We start from the raw sequence: 12,595 nt of genomic DNA, 5'->3' as shown, positions 1-12,595 counted from the left end.
ATAGGAAAGGAGGGCAATTTATTCAGTGGCTGCCCCTTAGAAGTTGTTCAAAACAACTCGACTTCCTGCTCACGTCTACTGCTCCAGTCCCAGGAAGACCACACAAGAGCCCTGAGAACTCTCTTAAATACCCAGCAGTCAAAGACGGCCATACAGAGAACTGCTCTGAACGAAGTCGTTTTAGTTTGTAAGGAACCAAGTGCTCTACACAGTGTGAAAGCTCAAAAAATAGTGGCTCTGCATATTTATCTCCTGATTTGTATACCCCCGAGGGCACTTGAAGACATTGAAGACATTCCTGCTCCATTAACTACTTACAACCTGGGAATTCAAGCTCCCAGCCCAGTGCCAGGGGTTGAAAGGGGGATGCCCCGTGGTGAGCTGTGGGCAGACACAGGGCATCACAGCCTAATATGCACCCGACCTACAGGAGACGTGTTTATGGCCTGTCTCTTCCCCATAGAAGGTAAGTCCGCCAGGCCAGGAACTTCTGCCTGTTTTGCCGACTGTAGACGGAGGCAGAAGAGATGTTGTGTTCGGGCATGTTTTTCCCCTCGAGCATGGCTGTTTGCTGTAAGAGGATCGGGGGCCCACCTATTGCCCCAGCACATGCAAGAACTCTCAGAGGCAGAGTACACCATCCCTGTCACCACATGACCCGGGCTGGCTGCATGGCTGCTTTGCCAACAGGAACGGGAGCTCAGACAAAAGGTGAGGAACAGGCCACATCCTAACAGGGCTCTGAGAGTGATCGCGTGGCAGGCTCTGTGTCTTGTCTCATTCTCTCGCTCAGCATGCTCCCTGTCTTGGCTGCTCCATCACCTGGACCCCAGACTTCAGACCCCGCCCGCTCACAGCCAGGGTGTAATGTGAGAAATCTATGTGGATTACTGGGAGGCCACAACTTAGGGGTTCTTACTGTAGCAAAACTAATACACCAGCATTAACTATCGAGGCAGCAAGAACTAAGGAGAGGGAAAAATTAAGCACTTAGAAGTTTTCTACAAAAACTCACTAGCAAGGAAATAAAGTCAGTGTCTCAAATTATGATTTAAGTAAATGGGAAAATGAGTCCTTTTACAAAAATGAATTTATGCACAGTTCTCAAAAATCTTTTCTAGATGTCTATGTGCGTACACTTTATTATTAAAGCACTTGAAGAATATTAGAAAGCCAAACCTTGAAACGAACTGAAGAAGGTTACAATGTTGGGATGCTTCATTCTGGCCAGAAGAATTACTTCTTTCTTTGAAGCTTCTTTTTCTTGGTTGGGCATCTAAATTACATTAAGAGACAGAGTATAAAGATACTATTATCTATAGTATTGTCTATAAAGTAATCTAAGTAGTTATCAATAATTTGTTTTCAAGAACATGCTTTCTGCTATCATCTAAAACTCTCGAAGATTTCATTGGCTTCTAATGCCACTTCTGAAACTGATCGTTCAATGGCAGGAAATGACATTCCTAGAATTAACAGCATGATCTATAGCGAATCAATGATTTGTCGGTGATAATCGTAAACAAGAAAATAAATATCTCTGGTGAAGGTCTGCTGTATTAAAGGTTCAGTTGCTTTGGTGGCACCTTGTTAATTACTTAGGCCTCTGGAGGAAACTTATTTTAATATTTATCTCTCAGCAACAAAGAAATTCCTTATAAAAAGGCAATGTTTCAGCAGCAACCATTGCTGAGAAGAAACACATGAAATTAAAAAAAAAAAAGAGTCATATATCACCTCAACCAGGCCGGTAAAATTCTGTAGTAAGATTACTACATTTTTCATTTTCAAATAAAAATGGTCTCTTGGGACCTCGTTTTGATTTGACGCATTTTCTTATTACTCGATAGATCATCTACTGAAAGTATTTTTCGATTGTTTCGGTGCCAGTGGCAGTGGCCACGCTTCGCTCCCACCCCTTCTTCCTCGTTCTTGACACTTTGCGATTGCTTGACTGGTCATCTCCACCCGACTTCTGGCCTGGCTGCCCCACCTTTCCAGCCCCCGCAGGTCACCTGCTCCTCTCCCCCGCTCCTTCTGTAACGGTCTTCAACACCAGCCCACGCGGGATGTGTGAGTTCCCATACTTCTCATCCTCACTGAGAGTTAAGCATTTTTTAAACATTAACGTTCTCAATCCCAACTTTACTGCCTCCTACCTATGTATCCTTCTGTAAATCATTTAAATCTCAGCTTCTGTCTCTTCCACCCCAATTTAAATGTAAAAACAGCTGCTCCATGTGAGTTTCAAAACACAAGTAACTGAATTACTCCTACGAGATTGACAGACTTGGCTACTCAACCACTTTAACTACTGTTTTTCAAAAGAACATTATACACAAAACCAAAAGGCACACGTAGGTAGGTGACTGTATTTTTATAGCTAGGTAAAAATACTGGCAATAGATGTGGCAAATATTTCAGTATTTATAACATATAAGGAGTTCTGGCAAATTAACAAGACAAAAAGGGCAAACCTGCTAACACAAATATGGCAAAATACACAGATGGGCAACTCATAAAAAAGAAAAGAAACAAAAATGAGAAACAGAAAAAAATATCCAACCCCACTCAATAATCTAAAGAGCAAAGACTGGGGTGCCTGGGTGGCTCAGTGGGTTAAGCCTCTGCCTTTGGCTCAGGTCATGATCTCAGGGTCTGGGGATCGAGCCCCGCATCAGGCTCTCTGCTCAGCGGGGAGCCTGCTTCTCCATCTCTCTCTGCCTGCCTCTCTGCCTGGTTGTGATCTCTCTCTCTCTCTGTGTCAAATAAATAAATAAATTTTTTAAAAAATAAAGAACAAAGACTGAAATGAAGTTTGATGTAACGTTTCACCTATGATATAAACAAAGACAAGAATGTTAATACCTAGGATTTTCCAAAAAGCAGCAAACCGGCACTCATATACTTCTGGTATAGGTATATAAATGTGGGGGGAAAGCAATTTTACAACATGAACTAAGAAACTTTAAATTGCTCCTGTTTTTGGCTTATTATCTCTTCTAGAAATTTATCGAAAGAAAATAATCAGAAACGTGCCAAGTGTTTTCATATAAAACCTTCATTATCATGCTTTGTTATTAGTTTTTTAATTACTGTCATAATATACACTTGTGATCTTAAAAAATATTTGAAGCCAGACAGAAGTGAACAAGATGAAAGTGAAACTGCCCCTTGTCCTCCCCACCCATTCCATTAATTCCCATTCCTTAGGAGTAATTGCTGCTAATTGCTAAATGTTTTTATTTAATGCACACAGAGGTAAACATGTGTACATAGTTTGTTTAATGAGAATGACTTAGGGGCGCCTGGATGGCTCAGTTAGTTAAGTGTCCGACTCTTGGTTTTGGCTCAGGTCATGATCTCATGGTTGTGGGATCGAGTCCCGTGTCAGGCTTTGCGCTTAGCAGGAAGGCTGCTTCAGATTCTCTCTCCCTCTCCTTCCTGCTCACTCTCCCTGTCTCTCTCTCAAATAAATAAATAAAATCTTTCAAAAGTGACTTATATTCTTATTACATGGTATTTAATCATACCTAAAAAATTAAACATAAGTGTCTGAAAATATAAAAATAGTTAAATCACGGTGTTTCTTTTTATGTATTTATTTATTTACTTGACAGAGATCACAAGTAGGCAGAGAGGCAGGCAGGGTAGTGGGGGGAGCAGGCTCCCCGCTGAGCAGAGAGCCTGATGCAGGGCTCGATCCCAGGACCCTGGGATCATGACCTGAGCCAAAGGCAGAGGCTTAACCCACTGAGCCACCCAGGCGCCCCTGGTGTTTCGTAACCTGATGTCATATTATGCAGTCATCAAAAATCAAGGGAGGCAAAGTGTTATAGCAGAAAGAGCAATAGAAGAGTGAGAGAGATCTATTGGCTATTGGGCATCATTGAACAAATAACTTAACATCCTTGAGCCTCAGCTCTTTTATGTATACAATGAGCCACGAGATAGATCTTCAGGGCTGTTGCAAGGATTAAATAAATTGATATATGTAAATCACATGGGATGGCAGAAGTAAAATAGGCACCCAGTAAGTGGTAAGCATTATCTTTATTATTGGGAACATTTAATATTATTATATGAGAATATTTTTCTAAGTTTATTTATTTACTTTTTTTTAGTAATCTCTACACCCAACGTGGGGCTTGAACTCACGACCCCAAGATCAAGAGTCACATGCGCTTCCAACTAAGCCAGCCAGGGGCCCCAAAGAACATTTTACTATATAAAAACACTGAATGACTTGAGAAAATATTCACGACATATTGCTAAGTACAAAAAGATGCTATAGAAGAGTATATCTATCATGGCACCTGTCATGCCAGTATCTTATAAAGTATTTATGCATTAAAAATAGCCTGGAGGGGCGCCTGGGTGGCTCAGTCATTAAGCGTCTGCCTTCAGCTTAGGTCATGATCCCAGGATCTTGGGATCGAGCTCCACATCGGTCTCCCTGATCAGTGGGAAGCCTGCTTCTCCCTCTCCCACTCCCCTTCCTTGTATTCCCTCTCTCACTGTCTCTGTCAAATAAAGAAATAAAATCTTTAAAAAAAAATAAAAATAGCCTGGAGAAAAAATGTACCATAATGTTTAAAGAGAGAGGTTACAAGTGATTGTATTTTCCTCTAAATGGCCTTATTTCCCCTTCAGTTCTTTTCAAAAATTTGTGTAATGAACACTTCCATTTTATAATCAAGAAAGTATACAACACATTTTGGAGGCAAGAATCAAAAGAATAGGGGCGGCTGGCTGGCTCCATTGCTAGAGCACACAACTCTTGATCTCAGGATTGGGAGTTCAAGGCCCACACTGGGGATAGAACTTACATAAAAAAAAAAAAATAAGAATCAAAAGAATATGCTTGATAACAGCAGGATGATGAGAGAGAAAACAGTAGCTTTTTGGTACCTGTAAGAAATAAGCCACTCAGGTTCTTGTATTTAGAGTTTACAGCATGGAGAGACACTGGCAATGTGAGGAAATGTAGATTTCTCTAGATAAGAAGTAATGAAAAACTACATTAGGGTAGAAAGGAAGAAAGAAAGAAGCAATACCTATTAATACGGGGACACAGGCGTTGCTAGGCAAATTTAATAACATAAAGAGATATGGGAAAGCAAGAAGAACAAGGCCTAATATGACATTCTCCTTAGTGATGGCCTGGAGGCCAGGGCGGTTCATGAGAAAATGGATGAAAAAAATCAGTGCTATATTAGAAAAATATGGTTGACTTTTTATTATGTATACTAAGAATGGGAGAGATGCTATCAAGTGAATTAATATATATCCTTATAGAAAATTCACCTCCCAAAATACTTTCTTCTTTCCTTAGAATTAAAATGGTGTTGTAATTCCTAAGTATGTACCATCTTAACAACAGAGCTAGAAGGCCTGAAAGTGTCTAGCCACTGAATTATTTATAAATTATAAAAATGTATTGACTACCTACAGGGGCAAAGCATTATTAGGCGTTGTGTGGAAGGCCAAGACAAATAAGGTAGGCATTCTGCATGCATAGCACACACAGTTTAATAAGGGGAGAAGGCACAGACACACACACAAAAAACAGTCAAAGCCCATCAGAGAAGAGGACAATCAGTACCATAGCAACAGAACAGGAAAAAAGCTATGAGTTTACACAGAGAGAGATTACTTCAAGTGGGAAGGTCCTGGAAAGTCTCCTGGAGCTCAGCCCCAAGCAAGTAGGATCTTAATGCTTGGAGACGTGCAGGCAAAGACCTTCTTGAAAAAAGAGCCCCATGGGCGAGCACAGAGACAGCTGGTATGTGGAGGGGAAGCTGGAAATGGAATTTGGGAAAACAAACCAGAGAGAGTGTGAAAACTAATCCGAAGAGTAAAACAATATAAAAGTACAAGGCAAAAATTACTCACAATCCCACATTCCACCTACATAACAACAATCGAGTACATCTTCCTTTTATGTATGTGACTACATGCACGGGTATCTATATTCCTGGAGAAAGAGAATACATATTTTTACCAAGAGTACCTCGTTCTACACACACTGTTTTCTCAATTAGCAGAAGCTGTGTCATTTCTCACCTCAACACTTCACCTGCAACATGATTTCTAAGAGCCGCTTCCTTTTTTATAAATGAAGTAACCAATACCCTACTGTTCGACACTTAAGTTGCTTTCTGACTGTACGTCTCCGGGTATTTCCTTGGAGTACGCTCCCAAAAGTAGATCCTGGGATGTGTACTTTTTTCCCTGTCTTTTTCAAAACGAAGATAACTTTTTCTGCCTACACAAATAATACAATTCAGGGGCGTCTGAGTGGATCAGTCGGTTAAGTGTCTGGCTTTAGCTCAGGTCATGATCTCAGGGTCCTGGGATCAAGCCCCATGCTGGACTCCCTGGTCAGTGGGGAGTGTGCTTCTCTCTCTCCCTCTGTGATCTCTCTCGCTTTCATTCTCCCTCAAATAAATAAATAAAAATGTAAAAAAAAACAAAAAGAGGGTTAATAATTAAAAAAAAAAGAATATATGCTCCATGTTAAAAATTTTGAAAATGCAGAGAGGAGTAGTGCAGGCGAAATCCTATCACTCAGCAATAATCACTGTTAGTGTGCGTGTGCGTGTGTGTGTGTGTGGGTACTGTTAACATCACACACACACCGTACATACATAACTTTTGGTGGCCGGATTTTTTTCATCTTTACAACATACTGTGGACCTATAATGCAAATAGGGCATGGATCCTTCTAAGGTTTTGATACATACTAATGAATTCCCTTCAGGGTGATACCAATCTACCTTCCCATCATCAGAGGAAGAGTGCCCACTTCCCCACTTTTATATTCTTTCTTATCTTTCCCAAATGTATAAGCAAAAAGTTGTATGTATTGATATATATTTCTTACTTTACTCATGAGTTTGAAGTTTTTGTATGATGACGTCTTTGGTTATGGGTTTTTTCCTTTTTATTCATTTATAAAAGGCTAGCACTTTTTCATCAATACTTGCAAATATTTTGGCATTCTGTCAACTTCCTCTCAATTTATTCATGGTGTTTTTTTGTCATTCAGAAGTTTTATGTTTTTATGTACTCAAAAGTGACAATGCATCCAGTCATCTTTCCTTGACGACTTCTGTCCCAGTGAAGGTCTGGGGACAAGGATGGAGCATTATCAAAAATTTTCTACATAGAAGCCAGAGCCTTGGCAAAGATACTGAAGCAGCCCAGGGCACTGACCAAACAAATAAAACAAACTCAGAGGAGAGAAGGAGCCAACAGTATGTGGCAAGTAATCGGACGTGGAGGGAGACAAAGACTCACAGGTGATCCCATGGTTTTGAGCCTGGATCTCACAAGGACACTAATGCCAGGAACACAGTGCAACACAGAGCAGATAAAATGCAGAACCGGGGGCTGGGAGGGACCAGGGCTGGAGAGAGTTTTAAGAGTGGTCTGCTTACTGGGAAAGACAAGAGTGAGGTGACTGCCCAGAGAAAGAGAAGAGAGTCGACAAAGAACAGATGGTGGGGGACATCTAAGGGGTGAGAGGGCAGACAGACCTGAGAGAGCAGCCAGATAAACAAAGGAAAGCAAACAGAACAATGTCGAGGAAGGAAGCTCTGAGAGCGCATTAGAATAACAGGACACTAGTAGTAGGATGCCACAGGGCCACAAGAAAGGACCTATACTGGTGAATAAAGCATTCTCTCCAGGGCACCTGGGTGGCTCAGTGGGTTAAGCCTCTGCCTTCGCTAAGATCCTGGGATCGAGCCCCGCATTGGGCTCTCTGCTTGGCAGGGAGCCTGCTTCCTCCCCTCTCTGCCTGCTGCTCTGCCTGCTTGTAATCTCTCTCTCTCTGTTAAATAAATAAATTAAATCTTTTAAAAAAAGAAAAAGAAAAAGCATTTTCTCCAAAGCTAACCATCTACACCTGAGCTTTAGTGTAAGTTTGGGAAGGTCTTTTGTTTTCCTTTGCAACATTAAAAAACTGTGGTAAAATATATAGAACATAAAATAAATACCATTTTAATCATTTTTAACTGTACAGTTCAGGGGCATTAAGTACACTCACACTGTGCAACTTGTCAAGTAGATTTTGCACACATTTTGGTTTTTTTTTTTTAACTAAAGGGATTTTTTAAAAGATTTTATTTTTAAATAATCTCTACACTCAACGTAGTTCCAGTTCCACAGATGCTTAACCGACTGAGCCACCCAGGTGCCCCTAGTCAACTGAGGCTTAATGTTCATACTATAAAAACAAGCAAAAAAATGACTTTCTTTTTCATACTAAATTAAAAGCCAACTGAATATATTACTGAAAATGAACAGGAATGTGAACTTCTTCACTTTACCTTCACAAAATCGATCTCTTTAATAACACAGTACTTGCCATCTGATTTCCCGTTAGCCAAGAATGCTTTCCCGAAGGCACCTTCCCCAATGACCTTAATCACATCATAATTATCCATGGTATCAATGCACGGTGGTTCCTGAAATCAGAGCACTGAAATTTTATTGCACACCTTTCATAAACGTGAACAAAGTCACACAACTGACCACTGCAGTGTAAAGGAACTTCTTTTGGTAAAACTTTCCTACCAACCTCACCAAGACAAAGTCAAATAACTTCCCTTGGGATGGCAGGCAACAACGAAGGGGAAACATTGTTTCTTGGTGTAATCTGAGCTCAGACTCAGTTTTGATAACTGTAGTGTTGTGATCCTGGGGAAGTCACTTAATCCCTCAAAACCTCACTCTCCTAATTACTAAAATGGAAATAACAATACCTGATTTTGCAAGATTGTTCTGAGAATCTAAGATACAACACCCGGGGTCTTGGCTCCTCTGTAAATCGGGAATGTCCTTAATACTGGTGCGGTTTTACAGTTGGGCCCTTCTCAACGGGGACGTGCTGCCCCCTAGGGAACATTTTGGGAATTTGCGGAGGTTTTTCTGGTCCTTGCAGATAAGTGAAAAGCACTATGGCATTTAGAAGTGGTTGGGGCCTGGAATACTAATGTCCTGAGATGCGAGTCCTGAAAATGAAGAAGTATCCCGCGGCCCTACAACCCTAGCAAGTCCCCACACACATTCATGTGCATGGAAAAATCTACTTATAACGATCTGCAGCTAGCACCAAACTGCATTTTACACGTAAATACATAATATTTTTTGCAGTTTTACTGAACACTGAATTTTCGAGGAATGCAACCGCATGTAAATCAAGGCTTGGTTGTACTTTGTTGTGTTTGGAATATTACCAAGAACGGTGCACCGGTTTGGAAAATCACGCCCCCGCTGGCTGAGCTGCTCAAGGTAGCCTTAGCCGAGAGGAGACCTAACAGTGGGCGGCCGTCAAGGTCAGGTGCCTCCTAGCCCAGGCGCGGGCCCTTGGCTACTTCCCTACTTCTTCGACTGTGGTCGTACCAAGCATTTGCAGACTGAAATGCAAACTTTATTATAAACCGTTTCCTTGTATTTCCTCTTTACACCACAATTAGGACATCATGCCCACTTTTAAAACTTGCGTGAGCAGGCCGGTCAGGTTTTCGATCATTTGTGTCATGGTAGGAAAGGGGACAACTAGGTGGCATCAGTCTGGGAACCAGCTCCGCTGCCAGGGGAGGCCGGAGACACCCGAGGACCTGGTTTTAAGGGAGGCGGCTGCGGAATTGGAACACGAGGACTCCAGCCCGGGAACTGAGGGACGGCGACCGTCCCGCCCCGGCGGCACCAGGGGGTAGAAGCCTCCAGCTCTCGGGACAAGCCTTCTACCCTAGGGGCATTCTGCGAGGCGGCCGCTGGCTGGGCTGCAGAGCTGGCGCCCCGGCCGCAGCTCGGCGTGTAGCGCGTTGCCACGGAGACCGACGCCGCCCGGGACTTCGGGCAGTTCCCCTCCAGCCCCTGTCTACCCGTCGGGGACTCGGTCCCTTTCCCCGCGGATCCCGGAGCCTTGGGGGCAGCTCGGGGTCAGGATCCCGGGCGGCCCGCCCGCAGCATACCTGTTGAGCCCGCTCCGCCGGGCGAGAAGCTTCCTTGAGGGGGAATCTGGGATCCCCCCCGCCGCTGCGCTTCCGGGCGGCGGGGGTGGAGCCGCGCAGCGGAAGGGGGGCGGGGCGCGGGGCGCTGGCGGAGAGAGGACTGGTCTGCACCGTCCTCCCCGAAGAGCGGTCCGAGGCCAGGGAGTTTGGACACCCGGCCGCGCCACCTTCTGCTGTCTTGGGTTGGGACTCCGGTGCCTCTCACTCCACCAGCACAGCGCTCCTGTTTGTCGCACACGGCGTACCAGATGCTTTGCAGAAATTATCTCTGTTCTTTGCAACAACCCAGCAAACTAGCGGTCATCCAGTTTTCTAAATGAACTAAATTGAGACAGGAAGAGTTTTTCGTGCAAGGCTCAAGTACTATCAAGAGATGGACAGACACCGGTCTCCACTTGGCGGCCTTACCAAACTGGCCGCAATCCAGTGGTCTGCAAACCGGCGCCACCCCCCGCCGATCCCCGCCCCCGCCTTCCCATGCCCCATTTGCGAAGGCACATCAAGCTGCTGTCTAAAACGTTCCGTTACATGTCTAAATAGTTGAAAAGGATGTAATTTCCAGCAATTATAAATACTGACGCGAGTAAAACATATCCAAAGTAATCTAAAAACCACGGTAATTTGAAACCAACCATCATTCTTTTTTTAAGTAAGCTCTTCTTTTGAGAATCACAAAGTTTACATCATTCCTTTCTCTCCTTGAACTATCCCTATAGCTAATGTTTTTCTGCTTCGAAGTTTTATTGATCACTATCATATAAGTGGAAATTAATTTATATTTCCTAATCATAGGCTTTCTTTCATTCTTGATTGAATTATTAACAGTACTAGTAGGTACGAAATTGGTAAAAAAATGAATTGTATTCATAAATAATCATTAAACATAAAAAGTAAAATTGGATTGGAAATTTATCACTTAAAGATGTCAATGGGCTTTTTTCCCCCCTCCCAATTAGTATCCACTAGATGAATGCTCACTTTTTGCTGGAATAGACAAGGTTCAAAAATTATTCTCTTGCTTTTCTTTCTTTCTCCTTCTTTCTATTCTTTCTTTCATCCTTTCTTTCTTTCAAGCCATTAAGTACTGGGAAAACTCATTCAGTTAATAAATAGGAATTGGAATTTTTGTTAAAAGTGTCCCTTGGGGAGCGCCTGGGTGGCTCAGTGGGTTAAGCCTCTGCCTTTGGCTCAGGTCGTGGTCTCAGGGTCCTGGGATTGAGCCCCACATCAGGCTCTCTGCTCAGCAGGGAGCCTGCTTCCCCTCTCTCTCTGCCTCCTTGTGATCTCTCTGTCAAAAAAATAAATAAAATCTTAAAAAAAAAAAAAGTGTCTCTCAATTCTTGCCTGGTTTTAAGTCAAGAATCATAATAATCTATCACTAAAACTAGCTCCTAATCATCCATTAAATATCCTGGAATGTTATTAAAAGCAAAATTCTGCAAGCCAACTGACTTGTGAAATGATCTGTCATCCAATCAAGACTCATTGAGTCTCTCAATAACTATACACAATTTCAAGTTCCCATTGTTTGGTGGTTTGGAAATATTTATCCCCTGGAGCAATGCTAAAGTTTGAGATAACTAAGAGGTACAGAATACAGTATTTATGGAAGTTGGGTATCTGGAACTATCCTTAAAGCTATCCCCACTAAAAGAGAGTGATTAAAAAAGAAAAAAAAGGGCAGGGGTAACCTAACCTAAGTAACTCTGGAAAATGGTGTTTTGATTGGAATTGTAAGGCTAGAGGCACTAGAACAGTACATGAACTCTGTACTCTAGTTAGGAAATTTGTTTCTCACAGGAGTATGGGTTGATAATTTGGAAACATCTGTATCCTAGAGTTGAGCAATCTAGTAGATAATGGATGGCTGAAGCCAGGTTTCTCACTGTCAGAAGAGAAGCTAGAAAAGCAAGGAGGGAAAGGCTAGAATGAACCCTGTAGTACTAGATCAGAGTCCAAGACATCAGTATGAGCTCACCCTCGGCTCAACACACAAAGAGATGGAGAGACACAGAAATGACTATAGCTGTGTGGATGTGCACAGGATAGCAAACATATATGGATCTCCTCACTCTGTCTGCTAAGAGGGCCTAGAAGCATTGACAGCCCAGCAGCAACAAACACACCCAGCCCCCAGCTCCTGGTTTCCAAACCGATGAAAGGAACCAAGGCTCCTCGGAGAAATGGCTGATTCTGGAGCTGCAACAGAGAAAGCTGAAGATGCGTCTGGACCATCTTCTTGTAGGATGGTTCTCAGGAAGGAAGGAGGTTCTCAAAACACAAAAGAATGAGGGCATGTCAGAGGAACACAGAGGCAACTGGAAAACTCCCAATAGCCAAAGCTAGACCAATTGAAGGAACAAAACAAATAACTTCGCATTGGATTATAGCCCCCTTCAGGAGGTAGAGCTGAGGACGAGCTGGACCCAGTGAGTGAGTCACTTAGAGGCACTAGGACAGTATATATACTGCGTCCTCTAGTTGGGAAATTTGTATCCCAGTGCTCGAAAATGGAAAATTGGTAATTTTACAGTGGAGATCCTGGCAGACACTGCCTTAACCAAGTGACC

At 42.8% G+C, this 12,595-nt stretch overlaps 1 protein-coding gene across 1 annotated transcript in view; it reads right to left on the bottom strand.

Moving 5' to 3' along the window:
- LOC111147113 (serine/threonine-protein kinase Nek5-like) overlaps nt 1-8,468 on the bottom strand; it is a 57,066-nt gene extending 48,598 nt beyond the window's left edge. The window contains exons 1-2 of the mRNA XM_022503013.1: nt 8,337-8,468; nt 1,180-1,276 (exon numbers count right to left, since the gene is read on the bottom strand). Of these exons, the coding sequence (XP_022358721.1) occupies nt 1,180-1,276; nt 8,337-8,453 (214 nt within the window). The 5' untranslated portion in view covers nt 8,454-8,468. The remainder of the gene's footprint in view (nt 1-1,179; nt 1,277-8,336) is intronic.
- Between the last annotated feature and the right edge of the window lie 4,127 nt (nt 8,469-12,595).

The sequence above is a fragment of the Enhydra lutris genome, unplaced genomic scaffold (genome assembly GCF_002288905.1).
Source record: "Enhydra lutris kenyoni isolate GAN:26980312 unplaced genomic scaffold, ASM228890v2 scaffoldscaffold15, whole genome shotgun sequence".
In the NCBI taxonomy this organism is placed as follows: Eukaryota; Metazoa; Chordata; class Mammalia; order Carnivora; family Mustelidae; genus Enhydra; species Enhydra lutris.
This window is presented reverse-complemented; position numbering and strand designations above follow the sequence as displayed.